A 26,635-nucleotide genomic window follows, 5' to 3' on the forward strand; every position below is an offset into this window, starting at 1 on the left:
GCAGAATTCCCTGGTTGAATTCGCAGCAATTGTCGCCGGCCTATGAACAGGATGTTGGTCCGTTCTAGGCGGGCCTGAACGAATGAACTAGCTTGTTCAGCAGGCATGGTCCAAAGGTGACTGCTAGAAGCAGCAATGCCAGCAGACCTATTAGGGTAGAAATCAGAGTGGTTAGCCATGGTGATTGATTGAACCAGGACTCGAACCAACCCTGTTGGGCTTCCCTGTCTTTCTGTCTCTGAGCCAGTCTGTTTCAGAGTTCTGCCATGGAGTCTCTTACGACTCCTGTGTGGTCTGCGTAGAAGCAGCACTCCTCTTTCAAGGCGGCACACAGGCCTCCTTGCTACATGAACAGGAGGTCCAGACCTCTCCTGTTCTGCAAGACCACTTCTGAAAGTGAGGAGACTGACTTCTCTAGAAAGGAGATGGATTTCTCGATCCTTTGCAGGTCCTCGTCGATGGTCGCTTGCAGCTGGGACAGTCCTTGGTGCTGGGTCGCTAAGGCTGAGACACCCGTTGCCGTTCCTGCTGCTCCTAGGCCGAGCAGCATTGCGATAGTTACACTGTTATTATTTCTCTTTTGTGGATCCGGCTGGGTTCCTCAAGAAGATGGTACACATCTTTGTCTGAGTGGTACAGGACCCTAGGAACAATCAGAACTTGGACACAAAAGTCATTAGAGTCATCAAATTTGGCAAGGAACACACAGGGACTCACTCCAGATCTCTGGCAAACCCACATCCCAGATGTGGCTGGGACTACCCACTTATTGGTTTTCCTGTTAGGCCTGACAATTTTGGTGCAGACGTTGCCTCCCCGCTTGGCTAGGGTTGCATTGCCAAAGCATCTGCCCTGGCCTGTGACCTGACTCAGGGTGATTCCTTTGCGAGGGGTATCCCATCTGCACTGGTGAGGGGCGTTGGCTGTGGAGTAACTGAAGGGAGTGTTTAGAGCGACTCCTTCGTAAAAGGGGGGTTTGATATCGTAACAAAGCCATCAGGACTCGGTTAGGTTAGGGTTGGATTCGTTCAGGGATACAAAGGTAGCTTCTAACATACGAAGGATTGGGTCTGAGTCCGACCCGGCTAAACGGCCTGTCTGAAAGGCTTCCGCATGGCCAGTTGGGACGTTGCGGACCCCTGTGGGTAAGGGTTTAGGGTAGGTTACGTTTCTCCCTTTTGGCACGCTTTTAATCGCTTTGTTGGGTCTGACCGCTGGGGTGCCGGCGGTTGGAGCCTGATAATTCGCACATTCACCCTCTTGACCCTTGAAGGACTACTGTCCACGTTCTGCCTACGGCCCAACTGGGGTGATGTGGCTGCAAGGCTGTCATGTTATAACTAGTGCATTTCCGAATTTTTGGGACTTTATGGCGATTTCAATAGAAGCTTCCATGTATGAAGACGGGTGTTTTGCAGCCGCTGGGTGCCCAGGTGAACTGTAGGAATTTGTTGGGCTCTTGTGGATCCCACCCCGGCCCTGATGGTCTGGCATCTGTAATTATGGTTTCGCAGCCCCAGTGCCCACAATATCCCCACCCTGGGTGATTGCAGTAGCTTTTCCCAGGGTTTGAAGCTGGGCACCAGTAGGATAGGTACATGTGTGTAGCTTGTGGGGAATTGGGGTCTACCTTTGGTCGTCCTGGAAACAGGTCGGTGATGCGGAGCACGAAGGGTGGGGTGTTTGGTGTAGTGATTTCACTGAGCACCTTGTCGCTACTAAGGTGTCGCATGACTCACCTGAATGGCCGATGGGGGTAGTGGTCTGGGCTGGCTTGCCCTCTGGCTACAAGCCCCAACAGCAAAATCACACAGAAACATCCTTGATGCTTGGGTCTCACCCGTGCGGGTCTCTAGGGCGCTGCCTGACGGCTTGGTGGTCTGTCTCTTTCCTCTGGAATGGGAATGTAGGCGTCACGAGGACGTCCCACGAGCAGGTCCTGTAAACAGAAACTCGCAATTCTCGTTAGTCTCATTCTGCTCGTTATGGAGGTCGGGCTTAATTGACTTAAGTGGACACCACCTGATTTTGCCATCCCTTTTGACAGCTGCGTACCCTCGCCCCGTGAGCATCAACCTCCATCCCTGTTCCCATTTGCCTAGCTCATTTCTGATTACCACCTGAGGGCCCTCCTCTAGCATTCGAGTGGCCCAGTGTTTTTGAACGGGACTGTTTGTTTCATCTCCCCTAGGGAATTGATTCTGTGCTAGCAAAGCGGTTGCCAGCATACGCGCCTGATCTCCTGGGGGAATGGAATTGGCAAAGCCCTCTGCTGTCGCCAATACTTCTAGCTTGGTTTTCAGGGTCTGATTTGCTCTCTCAACTATGGCCTGCCCGGTACTGTTATACGGGATACCTTGCACTAATGTGATGCCCCATTTTGAGGCGAATTCCTGTACTGGTTTGGAGGTGAAATTGGAACCGTTGTCCATCTTGATCTGCTTGGGGATACCAAGCCAAGCCGTGGCTGTCAGCCAATGCTGAATTTTGGCCTTGGAGTTTGTTTTGGCGTGTTGTGTGGCTATGATCGTTCCGCTATAAGTGTCTGCTGTCACTGCTAGCCATGCTCAAGGCTTCAGCAGTTCACACCAGGTGAAGTCTGACTGCCAGATCTCTGAAGGCTTGAGGCCTTTCGGGTTGACCCCACAGGTCCATAGGGGTGACTTCTGGCAATAAGCGCAAATGGCTACCACATGTTTCGCGTCCGCTGTCGGGATTCCACATCTCTTCGCCAGTGCTTTGGCTCTGATGTGGAGCGACTCATGCAGCTGACAAGCTTCCTGCAACATCCATACGCCTTTTGCTGCGGCGTCCGCTTTGTCGTTGCCGATCTGGAAGTAACCCTTGACTGGGTCATGGCTGTTGATGTGAATAACTGACATGATGCCCTGTCGCGAGGAGAGTGCTTCTTCCAGCATGAGGGCTGCTGCTGATGTTGACCCTCCTGGTCCTGCCACGGCTAGGCTGAGCCTTGCCACGAATATAGAGTCCGTTACGATGTTGAGGTGTTCTTCTTGGAAGAGTCCGCAGGCCAAGACCACTGCTGCTGCTTCCAGTTGTTGTGCTGACAATGTGGGGTCACACACTTTGACGCAATGCCATTGCTCTCCTGCCTGCCACACTGCTGTTGCAGTTGAAGTCGTGGAGGAAGCGTCTGTGAAGACCGTTGGTCCTGGCTGCTGTCTGTCCTTGACCTTTGGCGGCATGTCCATGTCGACTACGGTCAGCAGCTTAGTCCAGGGTGGCTTGGAGGAGTAGGAGATTTCTCCTCCGAAGCCGGTGAGAGCAAGGGCTAGGTACTCCGATATTGTGGCTGACTCCGAGGTCAGTTGCTTGCGAAACGGAAGGTAGGTGCTTGTTGGCTCTGTCCCTAGGTGTTTCAAGGCAAGTTTCCTGCCTTTCATGATGAGGTTAGCGATGCATTCGATTCCCGGGGAAAAAGCACGAGCAGGTCGTCCGAGAACCACCCATTGAATTGGTCGGGCCTTTTCGGAAGGTCCTTGGGCCAGTGCTCCCACTCCCCCCTTTGGTGTAAAGTGGACGTATAAGTCCAGGGGCACGGCTGGATTCCACCTGGCAAGTGTGCCAGTGGACATCTGGCTTTCGATGAAGTCAAGGGAGCTCGTTGCTTGCGGCGTCAGCTCCTTGGGTTCCCAGGGGTACTTTCCTTTCAGGAGGTCATATGAAGGGTCCGTGACCTCGGGAGGAATCAGGACAATGTTGCGAAGCCACTGCAGCAATCCCACCAGGCGTTGCATGTCGTTGAGTGTTTTGATGTCTCGACTGACCTTCACCTTGGGGGGTGTCACATAGGAGCTTGTGATCCCTACTCCCAGGAAGATCACGCAGGGCCGTCTCTTGATCTTTGCGCTCGCGATCTCGAAGCCGTTGGCCTGAAGGGTTTCCGTGATTGTGGACACCAGGTGATCTACTTGGCTTGCTGATGGTGCTGAGACTAGGATGTCGTCCATGTACTGAATGATGGTTGCGTTGGGATGGGAGTGTCGGACTGGCATCAGTGCTTTGTCCACGATGATTTGGCATATAGTGGGACTGTCCACAAGGCCCTGTGGTAGTACTCTCCATTGGAAGTGAAGGTTAGGCCCCTCGCCGTTTCGGAATGCCACGGAAAAGGCGAATCATTCTCTGTCCTCAGGGTGCAGGGGTATTGAAAAGAAACAGTCCTTGATATCCAGCACCGCGCATGGCTGCCCTGTGGGAATGGCTGAGTTTTTGGGTAGCAGTGTCTGGACTGGACCCATGGGTCGGATTGTCTTGTTCACCTCTCTCAGGTCGTGGACGAGGCGATAGCCGTCTCCAGACCTTTTGGGGGATCATGAATACAGGGGTGTTCCATAGGCTGATGGAGGGTTCTATGTGACCCTTTTGCAGTTCGCGGTCGACCAGTTCCAGCAAGGCTGCCGCTCGAGGCTCTGTCAGGGGCCACTGCTCAACCCATACAGGGTCTGATGATTTCCAGGTCAGTTTGATTGCCAGCGGAGGGTGTACGGCAGTGGCCCTCAGGATAAATTTGTAATCTGGAATCCTAGCATGGAGAGAATGTCCCTTCCTAACAGGGGTGGAGAATTTTGCAGTATGTAGGGGTAGATCGCCACTGTCTGTTCTGGTCCCTTTTTCGTGTGAAGTGTTATAGCCACCAGCTGGGTGCTTTTCCATGCCTGGGACTGCCTTCCCACTCCGTTCACTGGAGGGACTTCTTTGAATTGCCAATGTCCGGGCCAATGTGCTTGGGGAATAATCGTGCAGTCTGAACCTGTGTCCGCCCAGAACTGAAACCCTATGACGTGGGGATCCTGGCTGCCATAAAGGTGGCATGTCCTCCACACCATCAGGGGTTCCTTCCCTATTCTCATGGCCAAGGCCACCCAGGGATCCTGCTTTGGGGTGCCTCCTGCTGGCCCTGTACCACCGGCGCAGGTTGTGGCAGTGGGGGGTGCGAGGGTGCTGAGGGTGCTGCATGACTCTGCCATTGCACCGTAGGCGGGGATGCAAAATTGACTGCTCCCTGTGGGGGCATGGGGTATGAGGGTCCCCTGCCCCACTGGGGGTTGCTGTAGCTGGGCTGCTGCATATTCCAGTTGGGAGGAGGCTGGACATGGCCCTGGTGCCCCCTCCCTTTCCCATTTCCCTGGGGCCTGGATCTGCATTCCCTAGCGAGGTGTCTTCCCACAGCTCCTACAGATCCCTCTCGGGCGTGCTTGGAGTGAGTGTGCTGCCAGGGAAAGCTGTGCTGGCTGGGGACAGCTGGCTGAGTTGCTGCCCTTCCCCAGAAGCCTGGGCTAACGCGGTTGTCCTGCCACTCCTGCTTAAATACAATCCGCCCTGCCCCATCGAAAAGCATGCAGCTTATTTGATCAAAAGTGAGCAGATCATTATTGCTAGAAAGGTCGTCAACAAGAGTGGGTACTACAGCTGAGTTGACCCTTTTTTCTGAAATCGCTTTGGCTTCTTTTGGGTTAACTGGGGTATATGCCCTTTGTTGGTTCCCCCCCCGCTCCGGCAACCCCCACTGGGAAAGCGTGCATGGAGGCTGCCGGAGCCCGGTCCCCACAGGCTGCTTTTATTTTTCCCTAATCGGTGAGTTTGTGTTGCAATTGTTTCCCGATATTGTTTAAAGCTTTATTCGGTTTTGCTCGAAACCGCATTAATTCTGCTCTCTCGGTTTCCGAGTCCCAGCCGGGCTTGGTCGGCTCTTCCGAGCTGTCTGAGCAGCTGTTACTTGACTCTGAGGCGGAAGTTGGCTGGCGGTACACTTCCGGTGCTCCGTGCCGTTTTGTTCGGCTTCGGCCCCGCTCCTCCCTGCGGGGGTGGTGCCATTCCCTCCCCCTGGGCTCCCCCGCCTCCTGCTGGGGGAGGTCCTTGCCCTATAAGGACCTAATTTGAATAGAGCGCTCTGATTGGTCTTACGGTCCTCCGTGGGGGCCGCCCCTTCTCCCCGCTCGCCCGCGCATGTGTTGTTAAGCAGCCTGACTGCGTTTCCTTCCCCCGCCTCCTCCCTTCCGCCCTCGCCATGTGGTTCGGCGCCATTTTTAAATGCACATGGCGGGGGCGAGTTTTTACCGATCCCGACGGGGTCCGACAATCCGGCCGCGTTCCGCGCCTCCTCCGCGAGTCCCTGCCAGAAGCATCGCACGCGCTGCTCTGCCTCCTGCGCTGGATTGGCGACTGGCGGGGAAGGGACGGATAGAGAAACCGCGGATTTTTCGGATGTTTCCGCGGGGGGGCTGGGACCCAGCGGGCTCTGCGGGAGGGTCGGGGGGTCCGCTGGGGGCTCCGGTAGGTCTCCTGGGTGCTCTCGGGGGTCTGGGCTCGGGCTCGGGAAGGGGTGGAACGCGCCTGGCCCCCGCATATTCCCGCCTTCAATCCGAACGCTCTCAGAGGCAGTGTGTGTCGCGGCCCCCACCCCCAGCTTTGGTGTAGCTAATAAACATGTACGCCTGGCTTTCCGTGTCTCCTGTTCTTCTAACGTCTTGCGTAGTGCCTCTTCTACTTTTCCCCACGCTTTGAGGTTTTTGCCACTGCCTGCGGACTTAAGAGTCCTCTGCTGAGGCGGCAGTGCACTTCTCCCGCGCTTCCAAATATAATATATTTACCGGATGTTCGATCGTCCCCAGCTCTAGGAGCCTTGCAATAGCAAGATTAGAATTCCTGAGCTCACCTTTAATTCCCCATTGCTCATGAGCCTGACTTACGACCTTCGCTGTGGATTCCATGATCCATGCGGGCCCGAGGGCGTCCCCTCCGCTGCACAAGGCCAGCTGTGCAGCCGCCGTCCTCTGTCCAGGCGATCCCTGTTCCCCGGGTGCTGCGGCTTCCCGGGTTTTGGCACCAGTTGTTGCCTTCTCGTATAAGGCAAGGCGACCTGGTTCTGAGGAAATGGCACGGCGACCCACTCTCCAGGGTCGCTTGGGCCAATGACACACACAGACACCAATGTGGTGGACGGTCCAAAGGCCTTTATTATCTCATCTCTTGGGGTTTTATAGTCTTGGGGGTCTCTACGTCACAGTGGGTCTGTCTTTACCATCTATGATTAGTAAGGGGTGGAAAGTTACTGGGTAGGGGATGGAAAGTTACTGGTATTCGGTTAAGGAAGGCTATATTCCTATGTTAATTTCTTATCTAAGGGGAACAGAGGGTCTTATCTAAGGGGAACAGAGGGTCCTGCCTTTCCGTCACATTGCGAGATCTTCCGAACGCCTGTCCCTATCTACCACATAAATCTCCCTGAGGACTTGGTGGCCAAGGTGGCCGTGGCCGAGCAGCTGTGGGAGGCCAACGCCCGACTGGTCAAGGATCACCTGGGGAAGACACTTCCAGACACAATCAAATTCTTTTTCAATGGTGGTCATGACAGCCCCTGTGCCTGTGGGGTGGCCGAGCAGTGCCAAAGAGCCATCGAGGACATCCCAAGGCTCATTCGACCCCCTGAATGTCCCCAAGTTGTCCCCAGGGTGTCCCCATTGAGCATGGAGCTCCAAGAGGTGCGACTGACTGGGAGGCAAGGGGGAGGGATGGGTCACTGTGGAGGAAGGGGACAATGGGGCATGGAGGGGACACAGGGGGTGGCAGGAGGATACAGGGTGCTGCAAAGGGGAAAGGAGGGAGTGGCAGGAAGGGGGGAGATGACAGAGGGGTGGATTGGAAACAGGCGGGGATGGGGGAGTGGGGGATGGGGGGACATGGGGGAGAGGGGACATGAGGGCTAGTGGAGGGTGGCAGAGGGGACAGCAGTGGAAGTGAGGGAGTAGGACAGGGGACAGCAGAGGGGCTGGGGGATGGCAGAAGGGAAAGCAGAGGGGCAAGAGGCAGGAGGGGCTACGAGGCGAGGCGCAGGGGGTAGCAGAGGGACGAAGAGGCTGACGAAGGAACAGAGGTGACCCCTCGGGGGCAGGGGGCCACCCCAGAAATCTCTAAGCGCCACCAGCTCCCTGACACCTCTCCTGTCCCCTCCCCAGCTGTCCCCCGCCCTGCTGCAGCCACAGGTCACCATGGTGGCCATCCTGCGTGAGCTGCTGGCCACCCTGCCCCGTCGGGACGAGGAGATGCTGCTGCTCATGTCCCCATTGTGCCTGTACTGGGACCTGGAGGAATTCACCAATGAACTCCGGACCACCCTGTACTGTACTGATGACACCTGGAGGCACCAGAATGTCACTGTGAATGATGATGACCCTGTCACCTTCCTGAGCCAAGCCCTGGCTGCCTGCAAGACCATGCCATGGATGTCCCAGAACCCTGTGACAATGGTGGCCAGCAAGTGGCAGGGGTTGGTGACTGCACTTGTGGACAGCTGGGCCGAGCTGGCCAGGAAGGCCTCTGAGCTCCGCAACACCTGGAGGGAGATGGTTACTGAGGCGTCCACCGCCCGGGCCAGGGAGCTGCAGGACGAGGCTGCCCGTGATGGGACAGCTCAGGAAAACATGGTGGAGCTGGGTCAGGCCCTGGGTGGGGAGGAGGGGGCCGAGGTGGTGGCCAGGCATGAAGCCCAGGTGAGGAGAGAGGCCATGGTGGCTGCCAACGAGGCAACAAGGGCCACCATGGTGAGACAGCGGGTGGAGAAGGCCTTGGGGCTGCTGGAGCGCTTGGTGGCCACGTGTGACGAAGCCACCGCGTTCCCCCGGGAGCTGCAGCCCCTGCTCAGTGACATTGATGCCACCCTGGAAGGGACAAATGAGGCACGCCCCACTGTCCCTGAGGACTTGGTGGCCAAGGTGGCCATGGCTGAGCAGCTGTGGGAGGCCAACGCCTGCCTGGCCAAGGATCACCTGGGGAAGCCTCTTCCAGACACCATCGAATTCTTGTTCACTGATGGTCCCAACAGCCCCAGTGCCTGTGAGGTGGCCAAGCAGTGCCAAAGAGTCATCGAGGACATCCCAAGGCTCGTTCGATCCCCAGAGTGTCCCCAGAGCGTCTCCAAAGTGTCTCCCCAGTGAGCGTGGATCCCCAAGAGGCGCGATGGAGGCTGGGAGGTGAGGGGGACAGAGAGGACACTGGGGGGGATGGGCTAATGGGGGATGGGAGGTTCTGGGGGGTGGCAGGAGGGGACAGGGTGTCTTAAAGGGGACAGGAGTGAGTGGCAGGCGAGGGGGAGGTGCCAGGCGAGGAGACATGATGGGGAGGGGGCAGTGAGGAATTTGGGGGACATGGGGTGATGGGGACATGGGGGCTGGCAGAAGGTGACAGACAGGACAGGAGGGGTTTTCAGGAGCTAGGAATGTAGTGGTAGGGGGTGGCAGAGAGGACAGCAGTGGCAGCAGGGTGGTGACAGAGGGGACAGCAGACGGGCAGGGGGCAGGAGGGGCTGCGAAGAGAGTGGCAGGGGGTGGCAGAAGGAAGAAGAGGCTGACAAAGGGATGCAGGGGACAAAAGGGAACCCATTGTGGGCACAGGGCCACCCCAGGAGGCCACAAATGGCACCAGCTCCCTGACACCTCCCCTGTCCCCTCCCCAGCTGACCCTGGCCCTGCTGCAACCACACGTCACAATGGCGACCATCCTGGGCAAGCTGCTGGCCACCCTGTCCAGTTGTGATGAGATGAATCTGCTGCTCACGCCCTCAAGGCACATGTGCTCGCACCTGGGGTCATTCAGCTGGCAGCTCAAGGCCATCCGGGACTGCATTGAAGTCCCCTGGTAGTGCCACAATGTCCCCTACGATGATAAAGACCCTTTCACCTCCCTGAGCCGGGCCCTGTTCGTCGGAGAGAAACCCCCATGGCCCCCCCAGAAGCGTGTGACAATGGCAACCAGGAAGTGGCACAGCTCAGTGGTTCCACTTGTGAACAGCTGGGCCCAGCTGGCCAGGGCGGCCACCAAGCTCCGCAACGCCTGCAGGGATTTGGCCACCAAGGTGGCCGACAGAGCTGCCACCGCCCGGGCCAGGGAGCTGCAGGACGCGGCTGCCCGTTATGGGACAGCTCAGGAAAACATGGTGGAGCTGGGTCAGGCCCTGGGTGGGGAGGAGGGGGCCGAGGTGGTGGCCGGGCATGAAGCCCAGGTGTGGAGAGAGGCCAGGGTGGCTGCCAGTGAGGCAACAAGGGCCACCATGGTGAGATAGTGGCTGGAGGCGGCCCTGGGGCTGCTGGAGCGCTTGGTGGCCGCGTGTGACGAAGACACCGCATTCCCCTGGGAGCTGTGGCGCCTGCTCTGGGACATCAAGACCACCCTGAAGGGGATAAATGAGGCATCCCCCAAAGTCCCTGAAGACTTGGTGGCCAAGGTGGCCGTGGCCGAGCGGCTGTGGGAGGCCAACACCCGCCTGGTCAAGGGTCACCTGGCAGGGACAGTTCGAGACATCATCAAGTTGTATTTCGATAGCGGTCCTGGCCGCCCCAGTGCCCACATCCTGAGACAGAGTAAAGATCCATTCTGAATTAGGTGAAGTGTCTAAGAGAGGTGAAAAGTCTGTGAGGCCAAAGCTGAAGGAAGAACTCGCATGCTGAGACAGCAAGGAGACAGAGAAAGAAAAACAGAAAAGACCACAAGGTCGATTTGCCCCCAACTTAGAAATTCCTTTGATAAAGAAGAACTGGTGCTAAATGTCACACGGAATGAATATGTATGAACTTATTGTGAAACTGTATGCATTTGCATTTGGAAGGGGGATAAAAGAAGACCCGAGGTCTTCAGAGGCACGCATGCCTTGTTGGGGGACTTGCATCCGGCACGCGTCGTAATAAAGGCATACCAGGCTTTACAACTTTTACAAAGTTGTGAGGTTTCTTCTTTTCTCTGCAAAACATTATGGCGAGATGGTAGTAAGAGCATAGAGGGGTCTGGCAAACAGTTTATAATTATAAACTTACAGCTGGCACTACTTTACTATGCTTAAGAAGGTTTAGAGTTTTTTTGTTGTCTGGGGTTTTGGGGTTTGGCATATGGCTTCTCTGCTTTAAAGTTTGCTGCTCAGCACTTACTTCTTACTCTAGGTAGATTACTTTCTGTTTCACTACTTGTGCTTTTTTCTTTGAGACTCTGTATCTTTGAAGTTTTAGGAAATTTAAAAGGCTTACTGTCTAGGTTTCTCTTGCTTTTTTTGTCTGAGTGGTTACTAGAAGATCGTCTACGTACTGCAACAGCTTCTTTTTTTCTTGTGGAGTTTTTTGGGACTCTGGGTTTTTGCAAGTTGTTTTCTAATCGGAGTGGGGAATTTTGAAGCTTGAGACACAAATGAATCTTATCTCTTATCTCAGATAAGCTTCATTTGTAAAAACAATACTATTAATGCTCAAAATGTGTGTTTAAACACTGAGCAAAATATTTGTCACTTCAAAATCCATCCAGTCACTAACCAGAAAACTGTGCTCGTATATACTAGGAAAAAAAATATACTTAAGAACTGCTCGTGCTGCTGTACAAATTAATAACAATGATGTTATTCTGTCTAGTAGAAACCATTCTAATCTCTGTATTTGTAATTTTGTTAAAATTATTAAATGTAATCTTTGAGTAGTCACCAACTACAAATAAAATCTTTAATAAATTGTGCCACCCCATTGTAGTTTTACTAATATTAGTTAAAATAAACTTAAAATTATCTATTATATTGTTAATTTTAAACTAGAAAATGCTACAACAAATAACTGTACTAACATCTTTGTCAAACGTACATAATAAAGCACTAAAAGACACTTACTATTATAAAAGTTTTCATTAAGTAAAAAAATTTACTTATTTCCTAAGAAAGGGGGGAATGAGGCAGAGTAAAGATCCATTCTGAATTAGGTGAAGTGTCTAAGAGAGGTGAAAAGTCTGTGAGGCCAAAGCTGAAGGAAGAACTCGCATGCTGAGACAGCAAGGAGACAGAGAAAGAAAAACAGAAAAGACCACAAGGTCGATTTGCCCCCGACATAGAAATTCCTTTAATAAAAAAAAACTAGTGCTAAATGTCACACAAAATAAATATGCATGAACTTATTATGAAACTGTATGCATATGCATTTAGAAAAGAGATAAAAGAAGACCCGAGGTCTTCAGAGGCACGCATGCCTTGTTGGGGGACTTGCGTCCGGCAAGCGTCGTAATAAAGGCATACCAGGCTTTACAACTTTTACAAAGTTGTGAGGTTTCTTCTTTTCTCCGCAAAACAATCCCAAGGCTCCTTCAACCCCCAGAGTGTCCCCAAGGTGTCCCCAATGTCTCCCCAGTGACCATGGAGCTCCAAGAGGTGCGATGGGTTGGGGGAGTGGTGGGGGGAGAGAGGAGCCAATGGGGGATGGAGGGGACATGGGGGCTGGTGGGAAGGGACAGGGGCCACAAAGGGAGGGAGTGGCAGGAAGGAGGGAGGTGACAGGTGGAGGGGAAAGGCGGGGGAAGGTGGCAGTGGGGGATGGGGATGACTGGGGGGGTTGGGGACACATGGTCTAGCGGGCAGTGGCTGAAGGAACAGCAGAGGGTGGCAGGGGCTACGAGTGTGGTGGTAGGGGGTGGCAGAGAGGACGAGGGGGTGACAAATGGACAGCGGGGGAAGCAGAGCCCTCAAGGGAGGGGACAAAGGGGACCCCGGGAAAGGACTGGGGCCTCTTGAGGAGGCCATAAGTGCCACCAGGTCCCTGACTCCTCTCCTGTCCCCTCTCCAGCTGTCCCCGGCCCTGCTGCAGCCAGAGGTCACTGTAGTGGCCATCCTGGGTGAGCTGCTGGGCACCCTGCCCAGGCAGGACGAGGAGATGAATCTGCTCGTGTTCCCAGGGTGCCTGTACGGGGACCTGGAGGTTTTCACCAGCAACCTCTGGGACACCCTCTACAGCATTGATGACACCTGGAGGCGCCGCAATGTCACATCACATGACGATGACCCTGTCACCTCCCTGCGCCAGGCCCTGCCTGCCGAGAAGAGCACCCCAGGGATCCCCCGGAACCGTGTGACAATGGCAGCCAGCGAGTGGAAGTGGTCGGTGTCTGTGCTGATGAATAGCTGGGCTGAGCTGGCCAGGACAGCCACTGAGCTCCACAACACCTGCAGGGATTTGGCCACCAAGGCGGCCGACAGGGCTTCCACAGCCACCACCTGGGCCAGGGAGCTGCAGGATGAGGCTGCCCATTATGGGACCGCTCAGGAAAACATGGTGGAGCTGGGTCAGGCCCTGGGCAAGGAAGAGGGGGCCGAGGTGGTGGCCGGGCATGAAGCCCAGGTGAGGAGAGGGGCCATGGTGGCTGCCAGCGAGGCAACAAGGGCCACCATGGTGAGACAGCGGGTGGAGGCAGCCCTGGGGCTGCTGGAGCGCTTGGTGGCCGCGTGTGACGAAGCCACCGTGTTCCCCTGGGAGCTGCGGCGCCTGCTCAGGGACATCGATGCCACCCTGGAGGGGACAAATGAGGCGTCCCCTGATGTCCCCAAGGACTTGGTGGCCAAGGTGGCCGTGGCCGAGCAGCTGTGGGAGGCCAAGACGCACCTGGTCAAGGATCATCTGCTGGGGGTAGTTGATGACATCATCAAGGTCTATTTCACTGGTGGTCCTGCCTGCCCCAGTCCCTGTGAGGTGGCCGAGCGGTGCCAAAGAGCCATCAAGGACATCCCAAGGCTCCTTCGACCCCCAGAGTGTCCCCAGAGCATCCCCAGTGTCTCCCCAGTGAGCGTGGAGCCCCAAGAGGTGCGATGGGGTGGGGGGAGAGGGGGACAGAGGGGACACTGGGGGTGATGGGCAGTGGAGGATGGGGGGACATAGGGGATGTGGTGGGAGGGGACTGGGGGTCGCAAAGTGGACAGGAGGCAGTGACAGGAAGGGTAGAGGTGACAGAGAGGGGGAAGGGAAATGGTGTGGGGGCAGGGGGGGATGGGGGTGACAGAGGGGGATGGGGACATGAGGGCTGGCAGAAGGGACAGCAGAGGGTGGCAGAGGCTACGAGTGTGGTGGCAGGGCCTGGCAGCAGGGACAGCAGGGAGGGTGGCAGGGGGTGGCTGAGGTGATGAGGGGGTGACAAAGGGACAGCGGGGACAGCAGAGCCCTCCAGGGAAGGGACAAATGGGATCCCAGGAGGGCACAGGGGCCACACAAGAGGCCACATGTGCCACCAGATCCCTGACACTTCCCCTGTCCCCTCCTCACCTGTCCCCTCCCCAGCTGCCGGAGGCTCTGGTGTCCGTGGTGGCCACTCTGGGTGATGTGATGGCCACCGTGACCGGGCCACACCGGGGCGTGCGGCGCTGTGTGCCCCCAAAGTTGCTGCACGCGGCCCTGAGGATCTTCACCTGGAGCCTCCGTAAGGCCCTGGAACACCCCGGTGTCACCTCCCTGGGTCAGGCCCTGGCCTCCCTCGGGGCCACCCCTGGGTCCACCTGGGCCGATGTGAGAGCCGCGGGCAGCGCCTGGTGGGAGTTGGTGTCTGCATGGGAGGAGAGATGGAAACAGCTGGTCGAGGAGATCACCAAGCTCCGTGATGCCTGCAAGGACGCGGCCCTCGCCTGGGCCAGGGACCAGCAGGACAAGGCCACCCGCAGGGGGACAGCTGGGGACAACCTGGCAGCCACAGCCCAGCAGCTGATGGTGGCCCTGGACAGGGATGAGGAGGCCTCAGTGGGGGCCACACGTGATGCCCAGGTGGCAATGGCCACCAATGAGGCCATGGGAGAGGCTGTGGTGGCCTCCAGGCGGGCGAGGGCGGCCATCAGGAGGAGACAGTGGGCAGAGGTGGCCCTGGAGCCGCTGCAGCACTTGGTGGCTGCGTGTGACAGAGCCACTGAGTTTATCAGTTACATGGAGTGCCAGCTCAGGGACATTGAGGCTGCCCTGGAGGGGACAAAGGAGGCATCCCCCAATGTCCCTGAGGACTTGGTGGTGAAAGTGGCCAAGTTTGAGCAGCTGTGGGAGGCCAGCGCCTGCCTGTTCAAGCATTACCTTTTGGGGACACTTGGGGACATCCACGACCTCCTCTTGAGTCCCTATAGTGGCCACGGTGACCCCAGTGGCCCTGGCAGCCGTGCAGTGGCTGAGCAGTGCCAAAAAGCCATCAAGGACATCCCAAGGCTGCTGCGGGGACAGTGATGTCACCACTGTGATGTCATTGGTGTAGTGATGTCACTGGAGAGACTTGTGGACAGTCGAGTGCCACCAGCTCCTTGAGTGCCACAGCACTGTGTGTCACCAAGAGCCCCTCGAGTGCCACCAGTTCCTCAAGTGCCACCAGCTTCTCGTGTCACCAAGAGCACCTCAAGTGCCACCAGCTCCTTAAGTCACCACGAGCCTCCGGAGTGCCACCGGTTCCTCAAGTGCCACCAAGAGCCCCCCGAGTGTCACCAGGACTGGCCCAGTCGCTGTGTGGGGGTCCCTGGTGTCACCAGGATCTCTCTCTGTGTCACACGCTGTACTTGAGCACCCACTGGGACCCCCCTGAGCACCGGGACCCCCGAATTTCACCGTCCTCATGCACCAGGACGCCTCCCTCCCACCGGTACCACCGGACCTCCCCCGAGGAACCGGGGCCCTCCCCTGGTGCACCGGGACCACCGGAGACTCCCCCATCAATCAGTGCTGTCATCGTTCATTGGGACCCCCCCTCAGGCACTGGGACCACCAGAAACTCCCCCAAATCACCGAGCACCGAGACCCCCCCTCGTGCACTGGGGCCACTGGAGACTCCCCCGAATCACTGAGCACCCCCTGTGCACCCGCACTGGGACTGGACCCTCCTCGTGCCCTGATCCCCCCTCACTGAGCACTGGGACAGGGACTGGACCCCCCCTCGTGTACCGACCCCCACAAGCACCGGGCCGGGACCCCCCTTTGTGCCCCCCACCCATCACGGGGGTTCTGCCCCCTCCCCTTTGAGCCCCCAGAGCCGCGGGACCCCCGGGAGCAGCACCGGGACTGGGGGGAGCCGGGAGTGGGACCGGGGGGCTCCGAGCGCTGGGGGGGCACAGGGGGGTCCCCAGCCCTGGGGGGGTCTCTTGGGGCTCAGTCCTGTCCCCCCCCCCCATTATCAGCCGGGACCGCCTGTGAGAAACACAGGTCAGAATTGAAATATTTATAAAAGTTCGTTAAAGGTTAAAATTCTGGTGCTAATTGCCAAAAGCTCACCGTTAATTAAGCCATGTTCTTTACGTCCTGTTACATCAAAGAGGTTTTCATGCATATTCATTAGGGTTTATGCATATTCATAATATAATGGTAATCAAAATATATATTAGCATTATATAGAGAGAGTAATACAATAGAAATATTATATATTTGATAAAAATATTTTACATTAATGTATTTTATACTAACAGAATTTATATTATACTTATGAATTATTAATATATTAACTAAAAATTTGCTCCTTTTTATATAAAATTATGCATATATTTTTCTATATTCTATATAAATCATTTTCAAACATTCCTGTGAGTTCAGATGTTCTTTTGTTTGGTTTTAACCCTTGACTTGCCTCCACGCTATCTTGTGCATTAAACCAATTTATTTTATTTCTCCTCTCAGTTAAATCGTGTCGTGTTTTCACTCTCTGGTGACGAGAGAAGAATTCATAAATTCTTCTTTTTTGCTGTTTTGCTACCAGGGTGGAACTGGGGACACTGGGACAGAAATGGGAGCACTGGGACAGGGACGCTGGGACAGGATGGGGACACTGGGATGGTGACATTGGTATGGGGACAATGGGGCGGTGGCACTGGGCTGGCACTGGGAGCGCTGGGCTGGTGGCACTGGGACAGGACTGGGGACACTGGGCTGGCACTGGGTTGCTGATGCCAGCATTAATTAATTAATTAACCCCCCAAGCCCCGATTGTTTGCGAAGGCAAATCTCTTTTTGCATCCATCGCTCAGGGGAACCCTTCCCATCGTTCCTTTGATCTCTCGGAGTCGGTTCGATCTCCCCGCAGAGCCAGAGCCGAAGTCGAAGGAATGGCGCCCGCCGGAAAGGGGCGGGGCGATGTGACGTCACAAAACCAGGCCCCGCCCCCGCATGGCCACGGCCCGCTGGTGGTCCCGCTGGTGGCCAGGTGACACCGCGATGTCCCCTCACCCACTGGGCCACTTGGCAGGACACGGCCACCGCGGGCAGGGCCAGCAGCAGGTGACCGTCCTCAGCCACCCCAGGGACACGGTGGGGACACGGGGACACCGCACAGGTGGCACCAGGGACACAGCAGTGCCACCCATCCAGTGCCACCTGTTCAATCCCAGTGGCATCAGTTCAATCCCAGTGTCCCTGTGCCACTGCCACCAGCCCTGTCCCCATGTCCCCAGTTCCATCCCAGTGCCACCAGTCCAGTGCCAGCAGTCCAGTGTCCCCAGGGCTGCCCCACTGTCACACCCCAGTGTCCCCAGTTCAATCCCAGTGCCACCAGATTCATCCCAGTGCCACCAGCCCAGTTCTATCCCAGGACTCTCAGTGCCAGCCCAGTGCCACCACCCCACTGTCCCCATACCAATGTCACCATCCCAGTCTTCCCAGTCCCCTCTCATTGTCCCCAGCTCCAGCCCAGTGTCCTCAGTCCTGCTCCAGTGCCACCTGCCCAGTTCCATCCCTGTGCTCCCAGTGCCACCACCCCATTGTCCCCATACCAATGTCTCCATCCCATTGCCACCAGTTTCACCCCAGTGTCCCCCTTCCTGTCCCACTATCCCTGTCCATTTTCCCACCAGGATCTTGATTTGAAATTGGTTTTTGTGGATTGTTTTCGGAGATCCAGTAGGGGTCTGGGCTTTGGGATTGGTTTGGATCCAGGATTTGTGACCTTTTAGGATTGGATTTGGGGTATCCAGCGGCATTTGGGATCTGGGAAGTTTTGGATCCAGGATTTGGGATTTGAGACCATTTGGGGTTATTTCTTGGGATCCAATAGGATTTGGGATCGCTTGGGAGCCTTGGTGTCCCCAACAACCCCCCAGTGTCTCCAAGGGGTCTCTTTTTCTCCCCTTCCCAGGCTCCACTTGGAACCCCGCCCCTTTCCCACGCCCCATTCCTTGCTCGCAAGGTCCCACCCAGTTTCGTTTCCTTTTAGGCCCCGCCCCTTTCCCCGCAACATTCCTTCTCCGTCAAGCCACGCCCACTTTTGTTTCCCTCCAGGCCCCGCCCCTTTCCCACACCCCCATTCCCTGCCCGCTTTTTCCCCGCGCTCAACTTTTTTCGCATTCCAGGCCACGCCCTCTCCCCTCCCCATTGGCCGCCACTTATGGGGCTCCGCCCCTTTTATACGCTCCCATTCCTTGCCTTTCTAATCCCCGCCCCCTCCGCGCTCTGCCAGTCTCCATTGGCCGTCCTGCGGGGCCCCGCCTCCCCGTGGGCGTGGCTACAAGCCCGATCGGCGTTGATTGACAGGCTCCGCTCAGCGGCGGCCCCACCGGGGCCCAACGCGGGCCGGGGGCTCGGGGGGGCCGGGGAGGGGCTGGGGGCGTTTCAGGGGGGTTCAATCAATGGTGGGGTGCCAGGGGGGTCCTGGTGAGTGCGGGGAGGTCCCATGGATTGGGGGGTCCTGGTGAGTGGGAGGGCAGTGAGGGGTGGGGGGTGGGGGTCGGGTCCCATGGATGGTGGTGTCGGTGTCCTGGCGCACTGGGGGGAGCTCATGGATCGGGGGGTCCCAGCGCTTTGGGGGAATCGGTGAAGGGGGGGAGCAGTGAATGGGGGGGCCCTGGTAAATTGGGGGGGGGTCCTTGATGATAACAGGGCTGGGGGCAGAGGCAGGGACTCAAGGCACCATTAGGCAAACAATAAATCGGTAACACAGTGCACACATCAACGGATAGATTATATTGTACCAGCAAGCAGCTGCAAGGGATTATCAGTCATCAGTATCAATACCAAGCACCATAGCAAAATACTTGTGATCAATAACAACAATTGCAAAAGCCAATACAGGAATTGCAAAAGCCAATACAGGAATTGCAAAAGCCAATTGTTATATTGTCATTTATAACCCGGCTCCACTGCAGCCACGGCGGAAAGCTGCCTCTGCTGCAAGGCATCGAGGGGGCTCATTCACCCCCTGACCTGCTACCATGTCCCTGCGTGTCCCCAAAGTGTCCCTGCGTGTCCCTGAGCATCCCAAGTGACAGTACCCCAGGAATTCCCATCAGGATTTGGGACAATTTCAAAGAAAATTCCCAGAAAATTCCCTAAATTTGTCTCAAATCCCATGTGGGGAGTAGGGAGGGGACAAGTGACACCAGTGATGTCCCCGATGATGTCACTGTCCCCAGTGACAGCACAGTGGTGACATCACTGTTCCCACAGCAGACTTGGGATGTCCTTGATGGCTCTTTGGCATTTCTCGGCCACCTCATGGTAGCTCTGGTTATCAAGCCAAGGGTCATAATAGGAATCCCAGTAGATGCACTCCATGTTCCCAAGTGTGTGCAGCAGGTGATCGTTGGCCAGGCGGGCGCTGGCATCCCACAGCCGCTCGGCCTCGGCCCCCTTGGCCGCCAAGGTCACACGGAAGTCGCGGGACGGCTCATTTGTCCCCTTCAGGGCAGCTTCGATGTCCCGAACCCTGCGCCGCAGCTCCCGGGGGAACGCAGTGGCTTCGTCACATGCGGCCACCAATTGCTCCAGCATCTCCAAGGCCGCCTCTGCCTGCTCTCTCATTTTGGTGGCCTCCTCCTCCTCCTCACTGCTGTCCACCTCGGCCTTTCCCATAGCATCTTCTATGGCCGCAGTGGTGCCCTCACCGGCGACCACGTCCCTGCAGGCGTCCCGGAGCTCGGTGGCCTTCCCCAGCAGCTGGAACCAGCTGTCCACGAGTGTGGCCACCGACTTCTGCCAGGCCCTGGCCACCCTCGTCACCTGGGCCCAGGTGGTCCATGGAGTGCTCTCATAGGCGGCCAGGGCCTGGCCCAGGGAGGTGAGAGTGTACTTGCACTCGAAGGTGACACCACGGTGCCACCAGGTGACGCCACCGTGGTCCAGGGTGTTCTGGAGGCGATTGGCGAAGCCCTCCAGGCCTGCGTGCAGGCACTCGGGGGGCACATCCAGCACCTCATCGATTTTTTCCAGCAGGGCCGTGGTGTCTGCCACCTTGTTCAGGGTGGCCACCACGGTGACCAGCGACTCCAGCAGGGATGGGAACAGCTGAGGAGGGACAGGGGAGGTGTCAGGGACCTGGTGGCTCTTGTGGCCTCCTGTGGTGGTGCCTTTGTGCCCTCCCAGGGTCCCATTCGTCCCCTCCCTGGAGGGCTCTGCTGTCCCCTCTGTCCCTTTGTTACCCCCTCGTCCCCTCTGCCACACCCTGTCCCCCACTGTCCCCCCAACCCCACCACCCTCAGTCCCCTCCACCCCTCTGTCACATCCCCCCTTCCTGCCACACCCTCCTGTCCCCCTTGTGAACCCCTCTCCCCTCCTGCCCCCCCACCACCTTGGTCCCCTCTGGCACCCCCGGCCCCTCCCGCCACCCCCTGTGTCCCCTGTGTCCCTCCCGCCCCCGTGCCAGGATTGTCGCACCTCACGGGGCTCCATGGCTGCTGGGGGACACGCCGGGGACGCCTTGGAGACACTCTGGTGACACTTTGGTGACACTCCGGGGAGTGAACACACCCGAGTGACAGTCAGAGACTCGCCCGAATGGGGTGGTCGGGGGGGTGGGGAGGGGCGAGAGAAAGGTGAGGTCACCCCGCAGCACCGCCCCCCGCCCGCAGGGCCAGGGCGGGGTCCCCAATGTCCCGCCGATGTCCCCAACGAGACCCCAATGTCCCCTGAGTGTCCCCACATGGCCCTGATGTCTCCTCAGCGTCCTGAACAAGGCCCAAGTGTCCCCCGATGTCCTGTTGGGGACACTGCGGGGACATCAGGGACATTGTGGTGACCCAAAACGGGACAGGGGACGTCAAATGGGTCCTGGTGTCTCCAAGGGAAGGACACAGGGGTGTCCCTAAGGTCCCCAATGTCCCTCAGGGTGTCCCCGTGCCCCGGCGGTGACAGTGCCACCCACGTGTCCCCACCCTGTCCCTACCCCTGCCCTGCCAGTGCCCCCTGGGCCACCTCCAGCCTCCGTGTCACCTCCTTGTGCCCTTCCCCCGGTGTCCCCAAGGCCACCACGATGTCCCCGAGGACCTGGGCAGCGCTGAGGAAGCCCTGTCCCCTTTGTCCCCCATGGCGTCACCTCCCTGTCCCGGGTGACAGCGGCCACCAACGTCCCCAGCGCCAGCATCACCTCCTCCAGCTGCCCCAGCACATCCGCGGTGGCCTCGGCGCTGGCCCTGGTGGCCGCCACCCGCCGGGCGCGGTCATGCAGGCGCAGGGCCATGTCCCGCTGGTGGCCCCGCTGGTGGCCAGGTGATGCTGCAATGTCCTCAGATCCCGCCAGGCCACCTTGCAGGACATGGCCACCATGGCCAGGGCCAGCAGCAGGTGACCATCCTCGGCCACCCCCAGGGACACTGCAGGGACATGGGGACACTGGACAGGTGGCACCAGGGACACGGCAGTGCCACCAGCCCAGTGCCAGTTGTTCAATCCCCGTATCCCTGTGCCACTGCCACCAGTCCTGTCCCAGTGTCCCCAGTTCCATCCCAGTGCCACCAGCCCAGTGCCACCAATTCCACCCCAGTGTCACCAGTTCTGTCCCACTGTCACCACCCCAGTGTCCCTAAGGCTGTCCCAGTGCCACCACCCCTGTGTCATCATTCCAGTGCCACCAACCCGGTGTCCCCAGCTTCATTCCAGTGTCACCAAACCAGTGCCACCAGTTCTGTCCCACTGTCACCGGTGTTTTGGGGGGTTTGGGGGATCCCAGGTGGAGTTTGGGGGCTCTCGGGGGAGTTTGAGGGAATCCCAGATAAAGTTTGGAGGGTCCTGGGGGGGTTGGGGGGATCCTGGAAGGTTTGGAGCTCCCAGGTGAAGTTTTGGGGGTCCCAGGTGAGGTTTCCAGGGAATTGGGTAATCCCAGTTGAGAATTCCCAAAGATTTGGGGTTTCCCAGGTGAGAACACCGGCCGGGGGTTCAGGGGGGCTGAGGGGCTCGGGCCTGGGAGCATTTTGGGGGCTTCAATCAATGGGGAGGGCCTGGGGGATGCCGAGGGGGAGGCGTGGTGAGTGTGTGCGGGGCTCTCATGGATTTGATGCCTCAGGTTTTGGCTTTTCTGTTTTTCAGATTCTGTGCTGCTTTACTCTGAGGGTCTGGGCTTCATATTAAGGGATGCTGAGCTCTGTTCACAGAGCAGGGAGACAAAACAATTCCTTTCCAGCTGGGAACGCAAGGACAAATGATCCAAACTTCAGGCCCAAGAGCATAAACAACGGGCACTGAAGAGAGAAAAACAAGAAGGATGGGACTTCATCATCTAAAGACATAATTGGACAATTAACTCCAATATGCAAATGGAGCAGAACTTATAGAAGTGACAGACCTCGTGACCGGCCGTCCATTTTGTGGCCATTTTGGTTCATCTTGGGCGTAGCCCTGGCTGGGCTCTTGTTCTGCCCAAGGTGTATCCATCGAGGCCTTTTAACAAATGCCTGCTTTATTGTGTAACCGTGTCTGGCCTCTGTTCTAGGTCAGCCTTGTGAAGGCCTCAGTTTGTGGCGAGCACGAAGGGAGCCGAGGCACCTGGGCAGGGCTGGAGCAGAGGCAGAGGAAGGTGCAGCTGCTGCCCCCAGCCCGCGGCACTGGCGGGGCCCAGGTGCGGGGCAGAGGGTGCGGGAGGCCGAGAAGCTCGGGAGGAGCGAGAGAGGCGTGAGCAGCTGCAGGGGCGCTGTGTTTATCGGGCGAGCGCGGTGGGAAGGGGCGTTTTGTGCTCGGGAGCGCAGCGGGTGCGGGACTCGCTGTGCCCCGGGCCGGGGAGGGCGGGCGCTGTGAGCAGCGGGGTTGGATTGCGGGGCTGGGCTTGGCCTGGGGCCGGCAGTGCTGGCGCAGGGATCGTTCCCGCCCCGCCGCTCCGGAGCGCCGCGATCGGAATCTCGCTCTTTCTCTCTCTCGTTGGTTCTTTTAATTTCTGCTCAGAACTGTTAAAATTCCGTGTGTATATTCTGCTGCGAGTGCTGTAGTGGTAATATCCCGAGAGACAGTCCCTTAAGTTTAGCACTGAGAAACTGGGGCAGAGTAACCCACGCTGCAGCACTTGGAGGGGGCTGTGCCCCATGGGATGGACTCAGCTTGGAGAAGTTCCTGGAGAAGTCTCTGGTGGGAGAGAGCCCAGGGTGCAGCAGGGGAACGACTCCTGTCCCTGAGCAGAGGGAGAAGCCCTGGGGCATGAACTGAGCCCGGCCCCATTCCCTGTCTGCGGCACTGCCGGGGTAGGAGGTGCAGCTGGAAGGAGGGAGGCGTGGGGGAAAGCTGCATTTAAGGCTCTTCACTTATTTCTCATTATCCTGCTCTGAGTTTTTGGAGTTTTCTGTCCGAAATCTCTCCCCTCCCCCACTCATCCACAGGGCTTTGGGGCGGTTTCCCATTTCTAGGGGAAATCAAAGCGATGCACTGATGCTCCTAATTAGGGGTAGGAGAAGTGAGGCTCCAGGGCTTCCCGCTGAGCCGGAGCCACCGGAGCCGCAGTGCCGGGAAAGCCGTGACGGGAGGTGCGGAGAAGTTTGTTTGTGTTTTCAGCTCAATCCTCCTTGGGCCCGGGCCCGTTCCAGGGCTGTTCCTCAGCTCCGGCTCTGCCCTCACGCAGCCCGGGGGGCCCGGAGAGCGCGGGGCGGGGCTGTGCCGTGTGCAGAGCCCGCCCCTGGCTGGGATTGGGCGATGGTGCCGTCAGTCGTGGTTGTGGCGCGCTGATTGGTGGGAGAGGGGCGGAGCAGGGCCCCGGTGGCGGGCTGAGGGCGGCCGTGGCTGGGCAGCGGCGCCATTGTCGGAGTGTGTGTGCGGGCCCGCGAGTGGCGGCAGCGGCCGGAGCGCGGTGAGGCAACGGAGGGGGGGCAACGCTCCTTGGCCTGGGGCAGGAGGAGAAGGGAAGGAGAAGCAGGGTTGAGGAACAAAAGGGTCAAACGATGCACGTGAGAGGAGAAGGTGACATTGTGCAGGAGAAGGAGGAATAGCAGGAGGAAGAGGAGTGTGAGCAAGAGTAGGGACCCAGGAGGAGGAACAGAAGAAGAAGTAGCACGAAGTTCCACTCTCCCTCTATCTGCAGCCTCCAACCCCAACCCCAGGAGCGTTGCCCCCCCTCCACATGCAGCAGGTGACCAGGGATTGGGATCCACGATTTTCCCGGGGTGAATCTTGGTATTTCTGAGCTTTATTGGCCTAATTGTTGGTGCTTTGTTTTTTTGTGGGGGCTGAATCTTTATATTTTGGAGGGGGCTTTGTTGAATCTTGATGTTTGGGAAGTTTTTGATCTGTGTCTTGATGTTTGGAGGATTTTGTGCTGAATCTTGGTGTTTTGGAGGTTCTTACATACACAAGATTCCCAATGACTTCCTGAGATAAACTTGAGCAAGTAGGAACTCCCAGTCCAAGACACTCTCATTTTGTTTTTTACCCATTCCAGGATTTTTCATTCCTAGCACATGTGTGGATGGAGGAGGAAGAAAAGCCCTGGAGATTCTGCACAAGGAGGGGCAGCAAACCCAGCCCAGGGAGCTGCGGGGAGGGAAGAGCCCCCCTGAGCAAGGAAGGCAGCCGGAGATGCAGCCAGAGCTCAGAGCTGGTGGAGAAGCCCCATGGCAGAGAGAAGCCCCACAAGTGCTTGGAATGTGGGAAGGGTTTTAGTCGGAGCTTGCACCTGATCGAGCACAAGGTGATCCACACTGGGGAACGGCCCTATGAATGTGAGGAATGTGGGAAGCATTTCAGCTGGAGCTCCAGCCTGACGCGGCACCAGAGGATCCACACTGGGGAGAGGCGCTTTGAGTGTGAGGAGTGTGGGAAGAGCTTCAGCCAGAGGGGGAGCCTGATGCAACACCAGATGATCCACACTGGAGACCGCCCTTACGAGTGTGGGGAATGTGGGATGAGCTTCAGCCAGAAGGGCCACCTGATGCAACACCAGAGGATCCACACAGGAGGAAAGCCCTATGAGTGTGTGGAATGTGGGAAGAGCTTCAGCCAGAGCTCTGGCCTGAGGAGACATGAGAGGATCCACACTGGGGAAAAGCCCTTTGAGTGTGGGGAGTGTGGGAAGAGCTTCAGCATCAAGTGCAAGCTGACGGAACACCAGAAGATCCACACTGGGGAAAAGCCCTACAAGTGTGGGGAATGTGGGAGGAGCTTCAGAGAAAGCTGGGCCCTGATTCGGCACCAGATGATCCACTCAGGGGAACGGCCCTACACCTGCTTGGAATGTGGGAAGAGCTATGGGTGGCACACTGACCTGAGAAAACACCACCAGCGTGTTCACTCTGGGGAGAAGCCCTACAAGTGTCCCCAGTGTGGGAAGAGGTTTCACAGGAGCTCCGATCTCCTCAAACATGAGCGGAGTCACAGCTAGGAGGGGCCCTTCCGCTGCCCTGACTGTGGGAAGGGATTCAAGCTAAACTCCCACCTCACCCTGCACCGGCGCATCCACACGGGGGAGAGGCCCTACGAGTGTTGGGAGTGTGGGATGAGATTCTCATCGAGCTCAATCTTGACCAAACATCAACGGAGGCGCCACTAAGGGAAGCCCTGTGAGTGCCCTGAGTGTGGGAAGAGCTTTGTGTGCTGCTCCAGCTCCATCCCCCATGGGAGGATCCACATTGGATGATCCCCAGTGACCCTCGTTTGTCAGAGCCCTGGTGATCTGTGGTCCTGGTGATCCAAGTTGGAAGGCATCGGGCTGGGGGGCTCCACATCTTCCTGGTTCCCTGTGGGCACCTAGATAAACCCAGCAGCAGGAACATCCATCAGGATGCAGACCTACAATGGGAATTCCTTGGGGAGAAGAGATTTGTCAAATTTCAACCCCATAAAATCTTTTGCATTCAGTCCTGTCTTCTGGTGACATCAGGGAGTACTGAATGGTCCCTGAGGTATATTCTGTGTCGACTATAAGATGCTTGTGTCCCCAGTCTGTTCTGTTTGTGCTGAATAAGAAGTTTTGCACCTTCAAGACTTGTCCTGAGAGTGAAGGGGGGAGAGAAGAAGTGTGGAGTTTGTTTTAGACACTGCACTCACTCCTCCACAATCCTGCTCCTGCACTGTGTTGTCTGCGGAAGGACAGACAGCGGGACAGAGCTCTCCTTTGCTTTTAGTTAGTTTTAGCTAGCTGAACCAAAGTTCCCTGAACTGTGGGGTTTTTTCCCTTTTCTTTGGACCTGTTCAAACCTGCTCTGGCCTGAACACCAGAGGAGCACGGGCAGCTCACACCTGTTGCCCACTGGGCCAGGCCTGGGCTGCGGCATTTCCAGCACCAGAGGGACTGATCAGAGACTGAGTGAGCTGAGCTACAGCCCACAGAGGGACTTTGTGAGTTTGTCTGTCTTTTAGAGAAACAAGAGGTTTTATTGTTTAATATTATTTAGGTTTTATTGTTTAATAAACAGTTTTTTCCACTTTTCTCCAAGGAAGTATTTTATTTTTCCTGAACCAGTTGGGGGAGGGGCCGATTGAATCTGCTGTCCAGAGGAACTCCTTTGGGAGTTCTTTCCCAAATTTGCCCTGAACCAGGACAAGGTCTTTTCCAACTTCAGGGATTCCACAATTTTGATTTCCTGTTGCCCAAGGGTGTCTTCTGCAGCCAAATGGTGAAAAACTGGGGAAAAGGCCAAGATTTTAGAGACAGTGGGATAGAAATTCCACCAAAAAAGGTTCTTCCCTTCCACCTAAGCTGT

General features: G+C 57.1%; 1 protein-coding gene and 1 pseudogene across 1 annotated transcript in view; one reads left to right on the forward strand and one right to left on the reverse strand.

Annotated features, from left to right (window-relative positions):
* LOC128945512 (zinc finger protein OZF-like) overlaps window positions 1–25,541 on the forward strand; it is a gene marked incomplete at its 5' end in the record, with an annotated part of 51,675 nt that extends 26,134 nt beyond the window's left edge. Inside the window, 2 exon segments of the mRNA XM_054289277.1 lie at window positions 2,583–2,592; window positions 24,541–25,541. Coding sequence (XP_054145252.1) covers window positions 2,583–2,592; window positions 24,541–25,314 — 784 coding nt within the window.
* The window catches only part of LOC128945560 (uncharacterized), a 1,627,138-nt pseudogene that overhangs the window by 487,754 nt on the left and 1,112,749 nt on the right, over window positions 1–26,635 (reverse strand).

Source organism: Melozone crissalis, unplaced genomic scaffold (genome assembly GCF_028551555.1).
Source record: "Melozone crissalis strain CALT ecotype California unplaced genomic scaffold, PUWL_Pcris_2 ptg000066l_1, whole genome shotgun sequence".
NCBI classification, from domain to species: Eukaryota; Metazoa; Chordata; class Aves; order Passeriformes; family Passerellidae; genus Melozone; species Melozone crissalis.